The 16,964-nt window shown below is 42.8% G+C and overlaps 4 protein-coding genes across 10 annotated transcripts; 1 reads left to right on the top strand and 3 right to left on the bottom strand.

The window, feature by feature from the left end:
• Window positions 1-1,244: 1,244 nt before the first annotated feature.
• LOC115741496 (probable galactinol--sucrose galactosyltransferase 2) lies at window positions 1,245-5,580 on the bottom strand. 2 transcript variants are annotated; one of them, XM_030675434.2, is made up of 14 exons: window positions 5,235-5,580; window positions 4,509-4,771; window positions 4,318-4,408; window positions 4,184-4,232; window positions 4,007-4,098; window positions 3,790-3,897; window positions 3,604-3,723; window positions 3,078-3,488; window positions 2,841-2,982; window positions 2,626-2,693; window positions 2,382-2,516; window positions 2,078-2,307; window positions 1,890-1,978; window positions 1,245-1,777 (listed from the first exon to the last, which is right to left on the bottom strand). In XM_030675434.2, the coding sequence occupies exons 1-14, from the start codon at window positions 5,411-5,413 to the stop codon at window positions 1,496-1,498; spliced, it is 2,259 nt and encodes a 752-aa protein (XP_030531294.1). In that variant the 5' UTR covers window positions 5,414-5,580; the 3' UTR covers window positions 1,245-1,495. The 2 variants fall into 2 exon arrangements, with proteins under 2 accessions (XP_030531294.1, XP_030531295.1); XM_030675435.2 differs by having other exon boundaries at window positions 4,509-4,809; window positions 5,235-5,368.
• Window positions 5,581-8,004: 2,424 nt separating this feature from the next.
• Window positions 8,005-10,403, top strand: LOC115741501 (proline transporter 1-like). Its single transcript, XM_030675441.2, has 8 exons — window positions 8,005-8,146; window positions 8,236-8,460; window positions 8,576-8,670; window positions 8,794-8,980; window positions 9,114-9,238; window positions 9,331-9,546; window positions 9,817-10,047; window positions 10,229-10,403. The coding sequence occupies exons 1-8, from the start codon at window positions 8,005-8,007 to the stop codon at window positions 10,376-10,378; spliced, it is 1,371 nt and encodes a 456-aa protein (XP_030531301.2). The 3' UTR covers window positions 10,379-10,403.
• A 106-nt stretch (window positions 10,404-10,509) lies between these two features.
• Window positions 10,510-12,382, bottom strand: LOC115741500 (aldehyde oxidase GLOX-like). Its single transcript, XM_030675440.2, has one exon. It carries the CDS (start codon window positions 12,265-12,267, stop codon window positions 10,597-10,599), a length of 1,671 nt encoding a protein of 556 aa, XP_030531300.2. The 5' UTR covers window positions 12,268-12,382; the 3' UTR covers window positions 10,510-10,596.
• A 158-nt stretch (window positions 12,383-12,540) lies between these two features.
• Window positions 12,541-16,964, bottom strand: LOC115732136 (E3 ubiquitin-protein ligase RGLG2-like). Of its 6 annotated transcripts, none has more exons than XM_048280235.1 (13): window positions 16,799-16,964; window positions 15,672-15,945; window positions 15,347-15,431; window positions 15,136-15,276; window positions 14,945-15,058; window positions 14,768-14,865; window positions 14,163-14,242; window positions 13,976-14,081; window positions 13,732-13,859; window positions 13,420-13,618; window positions 13,208-13,264; window positions 12,968-13,073; window positions 12,541-12,876 (listed from the first exon to the last, which is right to left on the bottom strand). In XM_048280235.1, exons 2-12 carry the CDS (start codon window positions 15,918-15,920, stop codon window positions 12,993-12,995), a joined length of 1,338 nt encoding a protein of 445 aa, XP_048136192.1. In that variant the 5' UTR covers window positions 15,921-15,945; window positions 16,799-16,964; the 3' UTR covers window positions 12,541-12,876; window positions 12,968-12,992. The 6 variants fall into 6 exon arrangements, with proteins under 6 accessions (XP_048136192.1, XP_048136190.1, XP_030518656.2 ...); XM_048280233.1 differs by having other exon boundaries at window positions 15,672-16,022; window positions 16,776-16,963; XM_030662796.2 differs by having other exon boundaries at window positions 16,776-16,963.

The raw sequence follows: 16,964 nt of genomic DNA, 5'->3' as shown, positions 1-16,964 counted from the left end.
TCAAGGACTCCGGTCTCGCTTCCGGTTCATCAAATTAGAATCGGTTATGATCGGTCCGGTTACTTGTTCCGATGGGAAATTAGATCTCTTGGACCAAATTGAATAAAATATATACATTCAACTATGTTTTTATAAATTTTTTCTAAATGTAAATGTAATTTTATTAAAATGCTTAGTATGACTTTTATGTTTAGCAACAATCGAGAGGTGGTCCGATAAATATGTGGTTAACAAGAAAAGTTTAATGAAAAATCACAAAAAAATGTGACCGATCCAATAATTGGACCGCTCAGGAATTGGATTGGACCGGTCGGTGTGGTCCGGTACGATCCCAAGACCATTCGGTCCAGTTCCCAATTCTTGAAATTGGGAATTAGTCCTCTCAATCCGGTTCGAGAACCGATCATCTCTATACACATCGAGATGTTTTTCTTTTTTTTGCGACTATTCTCAAAACGTCTCGTGAAAAATTTTCAGTACAAAACACGGCGTGCCGTGCCGTGGTCGTGTGCCTGAAATCGTCTCCCAGACCATTAACTGGTTTACCTCGTAGGCAGTGAAGTTGGACAGTCGAAATTTTTAAGAATTAACAAGCAGAAGAGCACAGCACAGGCAGGAGGACTAAGTAGTACTACTGGGTTGCCAGTAAAAGCATGTAGTCTGCGGATAGTGTTTATCAAAACTCGGAGTAACGATCCCGAGGAAAGTCAACTCAACCGTTTCGATCTTGCAATGCACCTGCCTCGGGTTCAAGTATTCGATTTTATTCGGCAAAACCAGGTTTTATTTCTTCTCTTCTCGTAAGAGTTGAGGTGACATGGTGCAAAGGCTTCTTATTTATGCAACATATGATGATCCAGTCTGCAGAATTAGTCCTGGATGGCCTTCACGCGAAGACTTTAGAGACAGCTGAACTAAAATAAGTGGCTTTCAAAACAAAGGCAAGCCTTGATTGATCCATGAACATCACTGAGAGAATATCATGCGTGTATCTCACTCGAAGCCTAGCGCGCCACCTTTGTAAAGAAGCTAGGACACCAACATTTAAGGTTTGAACAAGCAGGTTTTGTCCGACATGACAATGCCTAGACATACATGTGGAGGGATCCGAAGAATATGACTGCTTGAACAGCAGGATAATCGTTGCTGGAGCTTGAGATTGTCATGCAGCGCTGCAGCGTTTGCTGCGGAGTAATCAGATCAGTACAGAGAAAGTCAAGGCAAAAAAGAGAATTTGCAACGTTACTGTAACAAAATTTCTATTTCAACGGAAACGAGGCGAGGGACATATAAGCTTGAACAGACTGTTTGCGAATTACAGTTTTAAAGAGACAAATGAAGTGCAGACATCCAAGTCATTCTTAATAATTGACACCACTTGTCATCGATGAATACAATGTCTACATGATCCTTCTTACAGCGGATGTAACATCTTAATGAATGAAGGAGATGAACAAATCAGCAAGCACCTCTTCCATTTCAGTGCAGCTTGTCCTCAGTAAACAATTTCAATGTCCCTCAGTTTACATTCTTCTGGAAGATTTACTGTCAACATGTTATTCTGATCGTTGTAAGTGAATTCACCTTCCTTGTTGTCCACCTTACAGCAATTCGGCTTCGAGGTTGTATAGAATCCGAATCGGCCGCATCCTCGGCCTTTTACAGTTATTATGCCCACTGATAGGCTGGTGGTGCACTTTATAGCTTGTACTGCCCCTCCTGAGTTGTACATGTCCAGCAAGCCTATTGCAGCAAAGTGAATATTCTCAAGGAAAACCTGTTGAGAACAATTTGCTTTCCCTGCATGAGGATAATAAACCAAAGAGGAAAAGGAAAGCCATAACGATTGAATATTCATGAGAAAAATGGAAAAAGGAGAGAACAAATACCCTTATCGGCGATATTGTGTATATTTCACACTCCAGAGTCTTCAAGGAAACTTCAAGATTTCCTCTCTTTGACAATCTGGAGAGTGATCCTGCAATGAGAACATTTCAGACTCTCTGAAGTGAATCTTATGCACATACCGTTAAGTCTGGGGGGAAGAAGCAAAGAAGCAAACGAATCCGAAGTTCACCTTTGTTGAATGCGTACACTGCGCAGTCCCCATCCCAGTTTTCACCCACAATTTCTTCAAGAAATTCGACGTCCGCAGGACTGATGTGTCCCGAGATGGGAGGAAGCATAGGGAGTGGCGATGATGACTTCTCTCGTAAATCCTGTTTCAAAGGCCAACTTCCTGCTCCTTGGCAATTAAATACACCGATTACGCCGGTCAACTTGTTCACGTTCCACGTCTTGAGCAAACTGCAGAAAATTGAAGCATAGTCAATGGAAGATTAATTCACATGAATTATTTGTCAATAGGAATGCATAGTTACCTTTTCCCATCCATGACAGGATCTTCAAAGAGACAATCACGAGTAGGCCGGCCGGCATATCTGGCTCTTAGGACAGAACCATCTGGCAAAACCAGCTTCTTCAGGATGTTGAAGTCATGGTTGGCAGCTTTGTCACTGTTACAACCCGAGTTTCATCATAAAGAACGTCTCTCGACTTAAGGGAGTTGCTATATTATGAGTCCTCGGAGTTTTCACATGCTATCCATTCATGAACAATAGCTACCTGACATATACAGCGCAGCCACCCAATGCTCTCGCAGCGCCATGAAACTCAGCAGTTTCATGTTTGCTCTGAAAAGAACCGGCTCATGGACTTAGCATAAGCTGTCTCTAAAGAAAAGTACTGCAGCAAATGCTGAAGGCACTAGCCCTTGGCTAGTGAATAAGAGAAATCATGCAGTAGTGAGTTCAAATTCTGCAGAGTACAGGGAATCTTACATGGAACATGTCCCAATCTGACACAAATATCTCCCCAAGAAGAAGGCTGTTATATGCGACAGAGGCAACATGTAAAGTCTGAAATGTCTGTTCTCGCGGCATGAAATCCTCCGATGCTCTTGCAACTGCACTCTTCTTGGAACTGACCTCAACAAACAGTAAAGCCTTATGAAATGGCATTTTGACCTTACTAAAAGGACATCGGCCAAAAAAAAGACAGCGACCAAATGGAAGTACCTGTAGATAGAGTCCGAATTGTGACTCATGCAGCAGATTAGGTTGTTTTCTTTGAAGTTCCTTTCCACAGATCGATCGAGAGCTTCTTGATATCGTCTAGTCAATGTCACCCGTCCTCCACACCCATTGCCCAAGGTTTCAATTAGATTCTGAACATCCACCTTTACTCCATCAACACCACAGCGTGCCAAATAACTGTGGAGGTCATTGTAGAAGTCATATATCTTCTCGGGATCTATTACTCCAACTCCATATTTCTCCAAGCTGTCCATAGCGATGTCTCGAAGGTTACCAAGGTTACCAGGTGATTGAATTGGGTATACCAACTGCGGGTTGTATTTCTTCATTTTCTCAGATGCCGGGTGCAGTCCTCCCCAATAACCAGCTAATGCATGCCACAGGTAGACGTAACTGCACGATGAGATTATAGAGTTCATTACGTGGCAAGTTTGAGAAGATGTGCATTTCGAAGTAACATGACAACTGATTATACATATGACAGATTGTTGAGGCCCCATGGTCTTACTTCAGTCCGTATTTCTGCTTGATAAAATTAATCAGCTCGTGCAGATCAGCGCATGAATCCTCCAGGACTGAGCTTCTAAATTTCTCATTCTCTTTGATATCGACCAATCTGGTGGCAAACCTGAATAATCGATGGCAGAAGAGGTTATGGAGAAATCAAACTGGTGGAAGAAAATGGCGAACTTACTGCATTCCTTCAACAATCGGCTTTCCATCGTTGTAAAATTCATTTTCCGTGTCTTGCCAACCATCATCGATGATCACGAATCTTGGCGAACAGCCTCCCTCCAAGAAACTGCGTAAAAGCAACCACTGCTGCTCAGCTTTTTGATACATTAACAGTAAGTTAATCCTGACTTGTTCCACATTCAGAACTGAAATGTGGCTTGGCATTTGCATTCCACCTTTGGAGGCCTTCTTTGATTCCTCTGGGATTGACTTTGGAGTAGAAAGCATCCCATGTGCACCATCCAAACCAATCAAGGTGTGGGGGGATCTATCGGCATCGTATCAAAAGAAAGTCAGCAGGCAGAGTCATTGTATTGGTCGTGCAGCTAAAAGTACTTCAAGAATTTTCTTACCATTTTGTCGTCGATGTGGCTAAATGTACCCTTATGCTTAGCCAGAATCCTGTATCAGAGCGCATCCAAAATGTTACAGATTTCCAGCAAGAAAGTAGAGAGAGAACCAACACGTCGGATTGGACAAAGCATACTTAATGGAATCTGTGATGAGATCAAACGGGTTATCTCCATAGTTGATGAATACTGCCTCGGCTACTTCAGTTGTTGTCACATTGACGTCACCTGAAGCATTACGAAGGAATAGAAACCATGTCATAGATCAAAATGCCAAGGCCAGAACCAGAGGCAATTGATAAAAAAAGCATAAGCAGCTAATTCCTACCACTTTCAGCGCAGAACAGGAGCTCATTCACGGCGTTCCCTTGCAGACTCGTACGGAACGGACCGTCCAAGACAGGCAGGGCTAGGATGTAAAACGTGAATTCGGAGTTCTGTTCCACCGATACTCCATCATTCGAAGAGGATCCCTGTCTTGCTTCTAAGAGAAGCATCTGGGTTTCAATGGGAATTTCATTAGCAGATCCGCCGACCCGAGGTATCATCCACCAGATTTTGGCTCTAAAGAGACACAAGAACTTGAATCCCCTGCAATAGTCCAAGGATTAACCAAAAGCTACAGCAACCTGCGAGAATTAAATAGATGAAGTTTGTTGTTTCATGTCCTCTTGGGATCCATCTTCGTGGGGGCATTTTGGAACAAGATCCAGAAATGCATGATTCCACATCCATCCAGACAAAAGTTGACCCGACATTCAAACATGTCAAAACAAATAAGCTTGAAATTGATTCCACCGAAAATTCAAGAATCCACAAATCAAGAGAGCAGAAAGATCCGAACTTCAGATCAAGAAAACACATTGGCGTCAATCCTTTTTTGAACTAAGTTCTCGTAAGAACAGAACAAGAGACACTGACAAAATTAGTGGAAGACCCATAAACGAAAAAAAGGAATTCCAGAAAACCGTCAAAGCAGAAACATCAATAACAACTCCAAGCAAACAAAACAGAAAGAGACTGAAATGCTGTCTACTGAGGTACATGAACTAACTCGAGAACTCCGAGGCTGAAGACATGACGGGAACTCGGAGCTACCGACGTGGCGCCCAAAAGACCCGAACCCGTGCCGACCGGTTTGAAGGCAATATTCGGCGGGACTCCGGTCAAGACCACCTTGCCTCTGACCGAGAGGCAACCGTTCTTGATGATGGGCGCGCCTGTGATCGTCATAATAATCTCGTATCTACGTTTAACTCTTCCTTAAGCAGAGATTCACAAAAGGTCAGCAAACGCTTTCTTGACCGATGAAATGGAGGTGACGTGCAGTGGGTTGAAACCGCCTGCGAAAGTCTCATCCGGCCGGCCGATAACGGGCATGGCTATTTTATAGAAAGCGTTCTTGGGCAAGTCAAATAATTCAAGTCAACGTAATTGGTCGTTTGCTTTTTGAAATTTAACCAAGCATGAGTAAAAAGTACTTTTTTTTTGGTCAAAAGGAAAAAAAAAAAATACTTGAATAACCCATCAAACGCCTAATACAAAAAAAAACCTTCAACTTTAACATTCGTGACAATTATATCCAAAACTTTTTTTATCTCATAAAAAATCCCAAATTTTTACTTTTTGTCCAAAAAAGTTTCATCATGTTACGAAGTATTCGAAATCATTCATGTTACGACGGCCAATTCAATCTTATACTTTCAATTGTATCAATTTAGTCATAAATTTTTCAATTATATCAAATTAATTCTAAACATTTTAAAGTTTTTTCAATTTGGTCATAAACCTATATTGATAAAAAGGACTACATCGATAAATTATTAAAATATTTAGGCCTAAATTGACACAATTAAAACGTTTAGGAATGAATTGGTAAATTGTCAAAAGGTTTAGGATTATGTTAGATTTAGGACTTAATTAGTCATAGTACAATAAGTTTAGGAATTTTTGTTCAATTATTGCTTTTGATTCAACCTACACGTAAAGAAGAGTGCTAGTATATTTAAATGTTTAATTGCACATTCTTCGTCAAATATGTCTATCGAATGCGCTCAAAGCACTCTTTGGTAATCACAATTCATAGAAAGAAACAATTTTTTCTTTTAGAAAAACACTAGAAGCAAAAGCATAATCGAATTTGGTCTCTGAAGTTTTTTTTTTTTTTAGAAAAGGAAATTCATTAGCTAACTCAACACTTTGAGTACAAAAGACTAGACTCCGAACAAAGTAAAGTTTATGATGATTCCGGCGGGCTGGACAACCAATTAAGGGATAAGGACCTGTAGCATCAAGCCAATCCGCAACCTAATTAGAATGCTATTGTAAGGGAATTTGAAGAGGTATGCTGTTTAAGGTTTGATTTATTTAGGAAAGGGCCATCTCCATAAGTAAGGCTTCGTTAATTTGCGAAAAATACGGTACTTCTAAAAATTAATTTTGAAGAAGCCATGTTTTTTTTTTAAAAAATGAGGAAAATATATGCCGCGAAACAAATATAGCCTAAGATTAAATCCCCTTTCCTTCTTTTGTTTATCTGATGCATGATTTTGCCGCGGGATTACTAATATCAGCCGTCATACCCAAGTCAATAGTCCCGGGCTTATAAAGATCCGACCCTACCTTATACTGGCCCGAGTTCTTGTACTGAAAATTGCAAACCGGCATTGCGGAAAAAAGGAAAATAACATCGGCCAACATGCTCAATTAGAATTATTGTATAGTCTTCGCCCGGCCCCATGATGAACCTGTTTTGAGCTAACCGCATGTCGAGCCCTCAAATGGAACTTCGTGGTCACTCACTCTTCAGTTGTTCTAAATCCTAGCTAGTCAGAACGACCCGATCCAACGAGGGTGGGGAGTGATCACTAAGCGAGAGGGCTTGAGCAAGAAGCGGCTCATGACAGGCTTTTAGGATGACGAATGGGGCGAAAATGAACCGAACTGTGCACCGAATAGGAAGAGAGCGATTCTAGAATATATATATGTAAGAAAATTGGAATTAACTCTTAGAGGCGCATCTTTTGACGTAACGGCAACGGTTAGCTTTGGAATTCCAAATTTAAGCGTGCTCGGGTGAGAGCGCTCCTGGTGACCTCCTGGGAAGGTGTCCATTTGTACACTAAAGGACAAAATCGTGAGGCTTGGTATAGGACCGGCCAAAACGAACAATAACTCAATGAGTTAATCCAGGATGTCATACTGGCAAAGGCCTTCATATGCAATCCTCACCATCTCTTTGCTTGGTCGTACAAGGAGCACTCCCGAGGGGGCAGTTGCGCTCACCGCGCACTTGCATCACCACCCGAGCTTTGCTCCCGCTCCGGCTATGACGCAGTAAGGCTTCGGGTCGTCTAAAGAGATTTCCTTTATAATATTAAGTTGAAATGGGTCTATTATCGATGAAGGCCTCTTGTTGGTAAGACAAAGCAACCAAGCACCATCCGACAGTGACCACAATTACCTCAACTTCTCCCTCTCAAGCATCATTACCTAGTAAACTAAGTCCTCCTGTAATGCCATTCCACCAAATTAAAGATAACCATCAATCTCTTGTATGCTCCCATAAGATCAGGTGACGGCAAGAATGATTGATGGAGGGACAGCTCCCAATCAATAATACCGACAACTAATGGGGATTAGCTGATGCCTGATGACCAAATTCTCCAATAACCACTCGACAGGTGGCTCGTTCTAGTCGTGTATAAGCTTCGATCTATGTTTGACACACTCATTAACTCCATGGAAACAACCGTTGTCGTGACGAGCTTGAAATAGTTGTAGTAGTCCCTCCTGATCAAAAGAGTATCTTCTCCTTCATGGAGATGCATGCTGTGACCCCATCAGCTGGGGAAGCCATGGAAGCTCTGAGCCTAGAGCCAGCCCAAGTGAATGAACATCCCCAGGATCATCATCATCATCATCATCAACAATACGCCTCTCTTTCTGCTCACACCACCGACCACGGTCATTTCCTCCACCATTCTTCTTGTTTTCTGCACGTTCAAGACATGATCTTTTTAGCTGAAAGTAAGGTTGCCCAAATGATTTTGCAGACTCATGGCTTCAGGTGGGGTTGCTGCTGGTCACGGGCTTCAACTGTGGATACGTACTTAGCTTCTCCAACCTCATGTTGGTGCCCTTGGGTTGGACGTGGGGCATCATTTGCCTAAGTGTTGTGGGACTGTACACTGCATATGCTAATTGGCTCTTGGCTGCTTTTCACTTCGTGGATGGCCGCCGCTTCATCCGCTACCGAGACATCATGGGCTTCCTTTTCGGTCCGTCTCTTTTCTCTCGATGAATTTACCTCCAACCTGAGAGAAGTTCTCTTTTGTTAATCTGTTCTTTTGATCATATAATTTGGCACACTCTCCTCGTTTTCATTATGTGAAGGTAGGCAAATGTATTACATCACCTGGGTTTTCCAGTTTCTAACCCTGCTGCTCGGCAACATGGGTTTCATCCTTCTGGGAGGGAAAGCTCTCAAGGCATGTGGTGCTAAACTAAGATTAATCAAACCCTTTCTTTGTAATCTGTTTTACGTGCATTGCGACTGCAAATTTCAAGTATTTATACGAATGTTCTTAACTTCTTTCGAAAAAAATTGACAGGCGATAAATTCAGAATTCAGTGAAAGTCCCCTAAGGCTTCAATACTACATAGGCATGACAGGAGCAGCATATTTAGCGTTTGCTTGTCTGATCCCGACCATGTCAGCCATGAGAAGTTGGCTGGGCGTCTCTACGGTCCTAACTTTCACCTACATTGGACTTCTCTTGATGGTGGTCATCAAAGACGGTAGGCATGTTTCCTCATCATACAATTTATTTCCACACCATATAGCCAGAATGGATTTTACGCAATTGTCGTCAGCAAGTGTCGTTTTTATAACGGGAGTTGTCTAAGAGTAATGTGTAACCATTTCCGATAGGGAAATCCGATGATAACAAGAACTACGATCTCAAAAGAAGCAAAGTCGGCCAAGCCTTCGGTGCATTAGGTGCGGTTTCAGCCACTATTGTCTGCAATGCCTCGGGTCTATTACTAGAGATTCAGGTAGAAACCTCAAGTTCAGCATTCAGTTCATATACAAACAATTCATCACTGCCATTATGTATGTATGAAGAATGCAATCTGGGATGATGCAGTCGACTCTTCGCAAGCCGGCAGTGGAGAACATGAGGAAGGCCATGGGCTTGCAATACACAGTTGGCCTTATAGTGTACTACGGCGTGACCGTGGCCGGTTATTGGGCGTACGGGTCTGGCGTGTCTGAGTACCTCCCCGAAGAGCTTAGCGGGCCCAAATGGGCGAAGGTTTTCATCAACTCTTCCGTCTTCCTCCAGTCAATTATCTCCCAACATGTAAGATGCTTCTTCTAACTGTATTCCTACTTGCTCCTCATTGGGCGGATTGGCCTTAATTTGTTACTCAAGCCCGTCCATGGCCGGAAAGGTACGTAGGACTGGCCAGGCTATTGAATGATCTTTTATGGCAATGGAGGATGATATTGTGCGATGACTAGTTTGACGACACTCTGAGAAATTTGCTTTGTTTCCTCAGAATTTCTTTCTGAATCTTGGGATCTGAACTTTTCATCATCTAAACCGTGTCCGTTTTAATGACAAGACCAGATATTTGTGGCACCAATTCACGAGACCTTAGACACCAAGTTCCTAAAATTAGAGGAGAGCATGAACTCGGCAACGAATCTAAAACGACGAATGCTCTTGCGAGCTGCCCTTTTCGCAGTGAATACCTTCGTGACAGCTGCTTTTCCGTTCATGGGAGACTTCGTCAACTTCTTCGGCTCCTTCACGCTCATTCCCTTAACTTTCGTGTTTCCCAGCTTGATTTTTCTCAAGGTAAATTCATCACCCAAACCGTTCTTTTGATTGTTTCTAGCTTGATTTTAGCTTACTTGTACCTCAAGGAAACTTCTTTTGATCCTCAGTGAAAAAAAGTTTCACTAAATTGTAACATTGGCACCCATGAATCACTGCATAACCAAAAGGACTGATTATGGCTTTCTCAACTTTCAAGCAGGTGAAGGGAAAAAAAGCAAGATTGGAGAAGAAGGTGTGGCATTGTTTCAACGTGGTCGTGTTCTCGCTTCTTGCAGTGGCCGCCACAATCGCTGCGGTTCGATTGATAGTTGACAATACACGCACATACAGTTTCTTCGCGGATACATGAATCCTACATGACTATAAATCTTTCTTCTGTTGCGACGTAGTTGCACATGTGGTAGCAATTGTGCACTGTCTCTGGATTGCAGGATTAGTCCACTGCTAGTGTGTTTGCTGCAATAATTTTTTCTTACTTATAACAAAGAAAGAAATATCTTTCATGACCTTATTTGGACATGGAGTGCTGTGATAGTTTTAAGACAACATGAAATCTGAAGAGAACTTCTAAGCATGTATGAATCTGATCCACTGAGATGTGCTAGGAATCCCTCCATTAACGACTGTGAGCATGTAATAGCCCGGCGGCGCGACATTAGGAGATGGAGGGGCTTTGACGGTGATGTTCACCCACCCCTTCGCTGCATCTCTGACCATGTTCTTGCTAGAAAGTTTCAGCAGCCTCTGATTCATCGATAAGGAATGTGTCGTGAAGGGTGGGGCATAGACGCTAAACTCGACCGCTTTGCTCGGCCTCCTCCCCAACCAGAACCGAACTGTGAAGTCTTCCCCATACTTGACACTGCGATCGCCCTGGGTTTCTACTGTGAGATTTTCTGGCCGGTATTTATGATATTTTCTGTCCATGTAGTTCGGGATAAACGCTTGTAACCTGAGTTCGGTAGGGTAAGTCACGTTTTCGAACATGTATTGCTGGTTTGGATTCCCTCCGGCAACCAAAATCCTCCCGTCAGGGAGGAGACTTGCAGAGGAGTGATAAAGTCTAGCTATCTTAGCAGACTTGAGCATTGAAAACCTGCTTCCGGGTTTCTTCTTCGGCTTGTAGAGGTACGGCACGAGGGAAGGACCCGCCGCATTGTTCCACCCGGCACTCCCTCGCTGAGCGCCATTGATGATCAGGACGTGGCCCATGGGAAGGATTATCATGTCGTTCATAAGGCGCGGCCCCGGCATGTCTTCCATCTTCCACTTGTGCTCGTCTCCCGTTATCACCATTCTGCCACAGCTTTGTAGTCCCTTCAAGAACTTGCCGTGTCCCGCTGCTCTATGAGCTCCCGTTGCCGCACCCCCACACACCATCACTTCGACCTTGCAGAATTTGTTGCCGTGCTCCAAGGGGAAGATCACAGACGAACCTGAGCTTGGGTAGCTCCTCGACCCTTTTCCCGGAATCTGGGGGAACTTTTTGACCACCTTGTCTCGCTTATAGTCGAAAAGGATCGAATCTCGGTTGGCGAAAATAAACAAGTTGCCATCAGAAGAAAGGTGGAGGAACGGATATAGATTGTTCTCTCCTCCATTTCTGTCATATGTTTGGTGCAAGAAGGGCAGATCATGAGACTCGTCCGTGGATGACAACTTGGGTACGAATTCGTAGGAGAAGACTCTTCTTCCGCCCACTACGAGGACCCCACCGTTCTCGGGGAGTATTTGATTGGAAGCATACCATCTTCTTGAGGACATGGCCGTCTCCGATTGCACCCAATCGCAGCGGCCATCCCGACAAGGCCTGAAATGTCGGATTCTTCGAGAGCCGTTGCCATATCCACCGGTTTGGAGAAGTGTTCCGTCTCTCAAGAAAGAACCCGAGGAGCACCAGGTATCGGTCTCGAGCCTCATAGCTCGGATGTTATTGCTAGAAATGTCATATTCAACAGAGTGAGCGTAGCACGACTCTTCAGAAGAATCATCCACGCACCTTCTTCCACTTGCGGAGCTCCTGCGGAGACGGTAGCTGGATGGGCCAGCGCCAGTTTGGTCGAACATAATGACTGTATTGAGGTGAGTCACCGCCATGTGCATAGCCACCACTCCCGTACTGTTCAAAAGAAGCTGCCATTGCCCCGTCTTTGCTCGGCAAAGCGCGGCTCGTTCAAGTGAAGCAATGGCAATGATCATCAATTTGACGAGAAGGCGTACATGGCTACGAGCTGCCATTGCAGTGTTTTAGGAGTTCTTGTAAAGAGAAAACAAGGCAGTCAACTTATACACGAACCTTTGCAAGTTGGTCCGACAGAGTAGGAACTCATACATTTTGGGATTGCGTCTAGTACGCAAAACTTGGGAAAAAACTGTCACACACGGGCAGGCAATAATGGAAACACTCTTTGTGCCTCACTCCTTCCTATGCCAGTGTCCTCGCAGTCATGCGTGCAAGCACGCACACGCCAAGTTCAAAAGACAGTAAGCCAAAACAAAATAACAGGAAGGTAAGAAAGAATCGCCACTGATGCCGAAATTAGTTGAATAAAATCACAACTGATATCGTTGAGTGGGGATATGGGACAATTCAACCATGATCACGTTCAGACAAGAAACAGAACAAGGAGACAATGGAAAAGGGTTATTTCATCTGTTGGAGTGAGAGATGGTTCTGTCGTCCCTGTCGAAGCAAGAACTGCCCGACTGAATCCTAGCCGTTTTCACGCTACTTGGAACTTTCTTAGTGTCCTTTGAATCACGAACGGGACAATTCCACGAGGTATGTACAGTGGACAACTGGGGATTTGCATTATTTTTGGTCTTATGAGATGTCCGCTATAGCATCTGCCGAAAAAATGGCGACAAACTTCTCACCAGTGCACACGAAAGAAGATGAATTTGGGATATGAAAACAAACGTAAGCTGGGCAAAAAACCTTGATAAAAGCAGTGGATCTTCCTTTAGTAGAGCTTTATTCTAGTTTCGATGAAACAACGGCAAATGGGGCATGACTCCAGATCTTGTCCACACTCGCAGCAGGTCTGCAAATAAATTCTTAGCTTTCAAATGCGTTTGCTGAAATTTTCAGCAAAAGTAACAGAGAATGCAAATACATGATGGAAACTGGAAAGCAGGCCAAGGGGGGAAATTCAAGGGCTAAAAAAAGACAAATTACCTGATGACCGCAATTGAAAGCCATATCCTTTCGATTAGTCAGGCAAATTGGACAATCCTGAAATGATGACAAAGAAATCAGAAATCTGTGGATGATTAGCGATTGACAATCTTACGATATACTCTCAAAAAGGTCCACAACTCAAAGGATCATTGCAACAAGAACATATTTTGGCATGAATACAGCCAAGCAACTGAATAGGCATTAGTCACCACAATAGAAGATGAAGGATGAATTACATGATTATCAGACACAGAACTTGAAGCAGTTGTGCCAAACGGGTCATGTCTAGCAGAAGGTGCACTTGGTCGAAAACTGCTTGATCGTGAAGCTTTCGAGGTGCCCAAAGACGCTGTGCCATATTGAGGAGGAGGGAGAGATACCCGGTCTATCACCTTTCCCCTTTGAGAACTGCTAGATGAAGTGGAATTTACATGAACAGACTAAAGGACAGACTACGAAAGAGTCATCGTACTAATGGCAGTAAGATTCATAACTTAATTTTACAGATATTACACCATTACCCCAAAATATTCAGCTCCAGTGTTGCTCTATACTGGGAAGGTATTTCCATCAAGGCTGCAAGAGCGAACTCTGCTTCTTTTCTGGATCTGTCCATATTCTTTGACATTATTTCTGTGAAATTGACAAACTACAAAGCAGCAGACTCAAACTTTAGAAGCATGCACCAAAACAAAGGACAACATGATTATAAGCTGTGGAAGAATATCCTAAGGAAAACTTGAATGGAAGTAGCAAGATACTTGCCTGGAAATTATCAAAGGCCCGGGCAGGAATGTTATCATCAAATTCTTTCATCATGTCCCACGGCCCATCACCAACACCAACTAGTATAATCGACAGAGGATAGTCACTGTCCAAAACAAGGCACCTTAGAAAACCAATAGGGAAATAATCAGTGACTAAGGAAGCCAAACTCTGCAGCAACATATACCTTGCTTTCACTATTGCATCGACAGTACTTGTCTCCTGCGGGCTTAGCTGGCCACGGCTGGTATCAACACTTCTGGTCACCTTTCACAGTACATGGATGATAGACATTGTCAGTAAGAAGAAGTAATCTGTGTTCTTAAAATAATGAAATATGATGTTTTCTGCTTCATGGCATTCCTCTGCATACTTTGGTAATGTCCACCCCAAGAGCAAGATCTGCTCGACAATCAAGCACCACTTGTAGAAAACAGAATGGATTACGCATGAAATTAGAGTCATAGTTTGTACTCAGAGATTGCTAAACAGAGTTGCACTGGCATCTAAGTACAACACTCCAATCAGAGAGGGGAATCTTGTATTGAAATTTGGCAAAAAGGGTTCTTGAGCAGCAAAAATTTAATTCAGTGGACAGTGGATATACGCAAAAAAGTCGTAAAACATCTGTCAATTCACGAGAAAAGCTTCTTCCCATTTAATATAATTTCTCGTGGCTTATCAGTTGCCTTCGAAACTGTAAGCTTAAAGAAAAGCACCATTTGCGACCATTCTCTCATGAAAGCCAATCTCCATATTTAAATCTAAAGTACAAAAGTACAGACTACGTACCTGCCCATCAGCAATTATAACTAGCACATGGTACTGGCCACCACTTTGCTCAACTATTGTAATGGCCATTTCAATTATGGGAGCAAATGAGGTTGGGCCTGCCATTGAGATATTGGGTTAATAAGCTGAATATTTTACTTAAGGCAATGGAAGAGAAAGAGAGAGTGAGTTGCCAACCTGCAAGTCTTAGTTGAGGTACCAATTCTCTATAACGTGTCAAAACCTCTTCAAATCCATTACAAAATCTCTCATCAGGATAGAAACTAAAAACTTCTTGATCATGAGTTGAGGCTGCAAGTACAGAACTAAGGATCTCATCAATAAGTTTAACGAGCTAAAATATACTTTAATATTTTCAAAAATGATACCATCCCCAAATCCAAAACAGGGAATTAGGTTGTCTTCATCGAAGGATGACAGTGTTTTCCCAATTATTGCTATTGCCTGTTCATAGGGATTATGGCCATCTCCAATGTGATGCAGGCTTCTCCGGTTAAATGACCTTGCACCTATTACAGAAGCAAATCAATCTCCTAGCCCCAAAACGAAAAATGAGATTTTTGTACCTATCTGACCAACCTGTCCATTCATTGCTTTTGGTGAAATCAATACCAACAATCAGGTTTGAAGACTCCAGGCCAGCACGTGCCAATGCATCTGTAACCTGAGAAAAATTTTCTATCCTTGAGAGTAAAATCTAGAAAGAAAAGCGATGAATGGAAGAACACCCAAAGTGCTCTGCCATCGACGAGAAAGAGTACATCTAGTTTACCATCAACCTCGCGTCTAACAATTCCACTTTAAATGCTACTCCAAGTCAACACGACATTCACCATTTTTATAAGAGTTGGACCATATAAAAAGTGAGCTCCCAAAAAATAGTGGAGTTGACAATGTATCGTACCTGTTCCAGGCTAGTATAATCATCATTTATTTTTGAGAATTTCCTTTCAAGCTTCCTCTTTGAATGAGAAGCGTTACCACCATAGCTTGAAGGAGGAGGTGGGGGTTCGTATTTAGGATAAGGCGCATAGTCCTGTCCAGGTTGAGGATATGCTGGATATGGATAGCTTTGATTACTCCATGACCGTGAACTTGAGGCAAATGGAGAAGGCTGTCTCGTACTTCCACGTTTTGACAAAAGAGAACCCATGAACTCCTCACAAAATATGAATCTTCTGCAACATGCCACAAGTTTCAATCATAACAAGGTTGCTGGCCCTTGATAAAACTCCAGTGACAAAGATTGGAAAGCCTGAATTTGAAGTGAGCTTTGTTCAGTATACGAAAAAGACATGACCAAACTTTAACCCAGTAACCCACACACAGTTTTGCCTCGACAACAACAGATGAACAAATATCCACATAAGTTACATTTTTGTATAAGAATTTCAGTATTCACGGTGTCCTCAGATCATCATGCCTGAGTAACTGTCTGTGGGGCTAATGAACATCAAGAAGCAAAACTAGTTTCCCTCTGGAAATGCAACAGAAATCTATCTGATACCCAACGCTACATACACGCTCAACTTTCAGATAACAAGTTGTAACAGAGATGCATTCGCAGAAGAACAATTCTGCGGAAACACAAATGGAACGAACAAAAACACTTTAGGGAAAAGATGAGGAACAATTCAACCCTTCGCGCCAATGCCTCTTGACATGCTCCTTTTCCAAATGTCAAGGTACTTTTTCATACAACAATGAAGTAATGCCTATGTTTCTCGTTCTACTCATCGAGAAATTATCCCCCACATCAAAAAGCTTGCACATTTTTCCCACTTCCCCACGTTGCTGGGACTGAGAGGTGACATTACTGCATATTCGCTGATTCACTCTTGCATTTTTATAATCCGAGCTTTACAGTTTCATACTTTTAAGCGCACATCCGAGCAACCCAGAAGCGAATTTTCAGTGCTTGCAGCGAATAAAGTGCAAAACAGATAAGGAAAGGAAATGGGAACTTGCCCTCCATTGAATTACAGTAAACAAACAAATTGACTCTGACCTAGTTGAGAGATAGCAGCATGCCTGACGGGTCACCAGAGAGTCAAGTCTCTATGGGCAGCGAAGTTCATCGGATCTGAAAGTGAAGAGGGTGGTAAAGCGATAGAAACGAGAGGGAAGCGAAGAGGGTGATTCCAAGAAGTTTCGCTGGACGCGGAAAGGAGGGTCCTCTTTCTTGCAAAGGTGTCGA

Source organism: Rhodamnia argentea, chromosome 6 (genome assembly GCF_020921035.1).
Source record: "Rhodamnia argentea isolate NSW1041297 chromosome 6, ASM2092103v1, whole genome shotgun sequence".
Taxonomy (NCBI): Eukaryota; Viridiplantae; Streptophyta; class Magnoliopsida; order Myrtales; family Myrtaceae; genus Rhodamnia; species Rhodamnia argentea.
The sequence above is the reverse complement of the archived record's forward strand: the minus strand, read 5'-3'. Positions and strand labels throughout refer to the sequence as shown.

Excerpts from the sequence above, each read along its gene's own strand:
- LOC115741496 (XM_030675434.2), bottom strand. The coding sequence starts at position 5,413 with ATGACGATCACAGGCGCGCCCATCATCAAGAACGGTTGCCTCTCGGTC. Across the intron at positions 3,489-3,603 it reads AAGCAGAAATACGGACTGAA|TTACGTCTACCTGTGGCATG; the intron begins GTAAGACCATGG and ends CTCATCGTGCAG. Across the intron at positions 2,983-3,077 it reads AATTCGGACTCTATCTACAG|TTCCAAGAAGAGTGCAGTTG; the intron begins GTACTTCCATTT and ends TGTTGAGGTCAG.
- LOC115741501 (XM_030675441.2), top strand. The coding sequence starts at position 8,005 with ATGCATGCTGTGACCCCATCAGCTGGGGAAGCCATGGAAGCTCTGAGC. Across the intron at positions 8,461-8,575 it reads CATCATGGGCTTCCTTTTCG|GTAGGCAAATGTATTACATC; the intron begins GTCCGTCTCTTT and ends CATTATGTGAAG. Across the intron at positions 9,239-9,330 it reads GTCTATTACTAGAGATTCAG|TCGACTCTTCGCAAGCCGGC; the intron begins GTAGAAACCTCA and ends GGGATGATGCAG.
- LOC115741500 (XM_030675440.2), bottom strand. The coding sequence starts at position 12,267 with ATGGCAGCTCGTAGCCATGTACGCCTTCTCGTCAAATTGATGATCATT.
- LOC115732136 (XM_048280234.1), bottom strand. The coding sequence starts at position 15,920 with ATGGGTTCTCTTTTGTCAAAACGTGGAAGTACGAGACAGCCTTCTCCA. Across the intron at positions 14,082-14,162 it reads GATGCAATAGTGAAAGCAAG|TGACTATCCTCTGTCGATTA; the intron begins GTATATGTTGCT and ends TGTTTTGGACAG. Across the intron at positions 13,860-13,975 it reads GGGCCTTTGATAATTTCCAG|TTTGTCAATTTCACAGAAAT; the intron begins GCAAGTATCTTG and ends GCTGCTTTGTAG.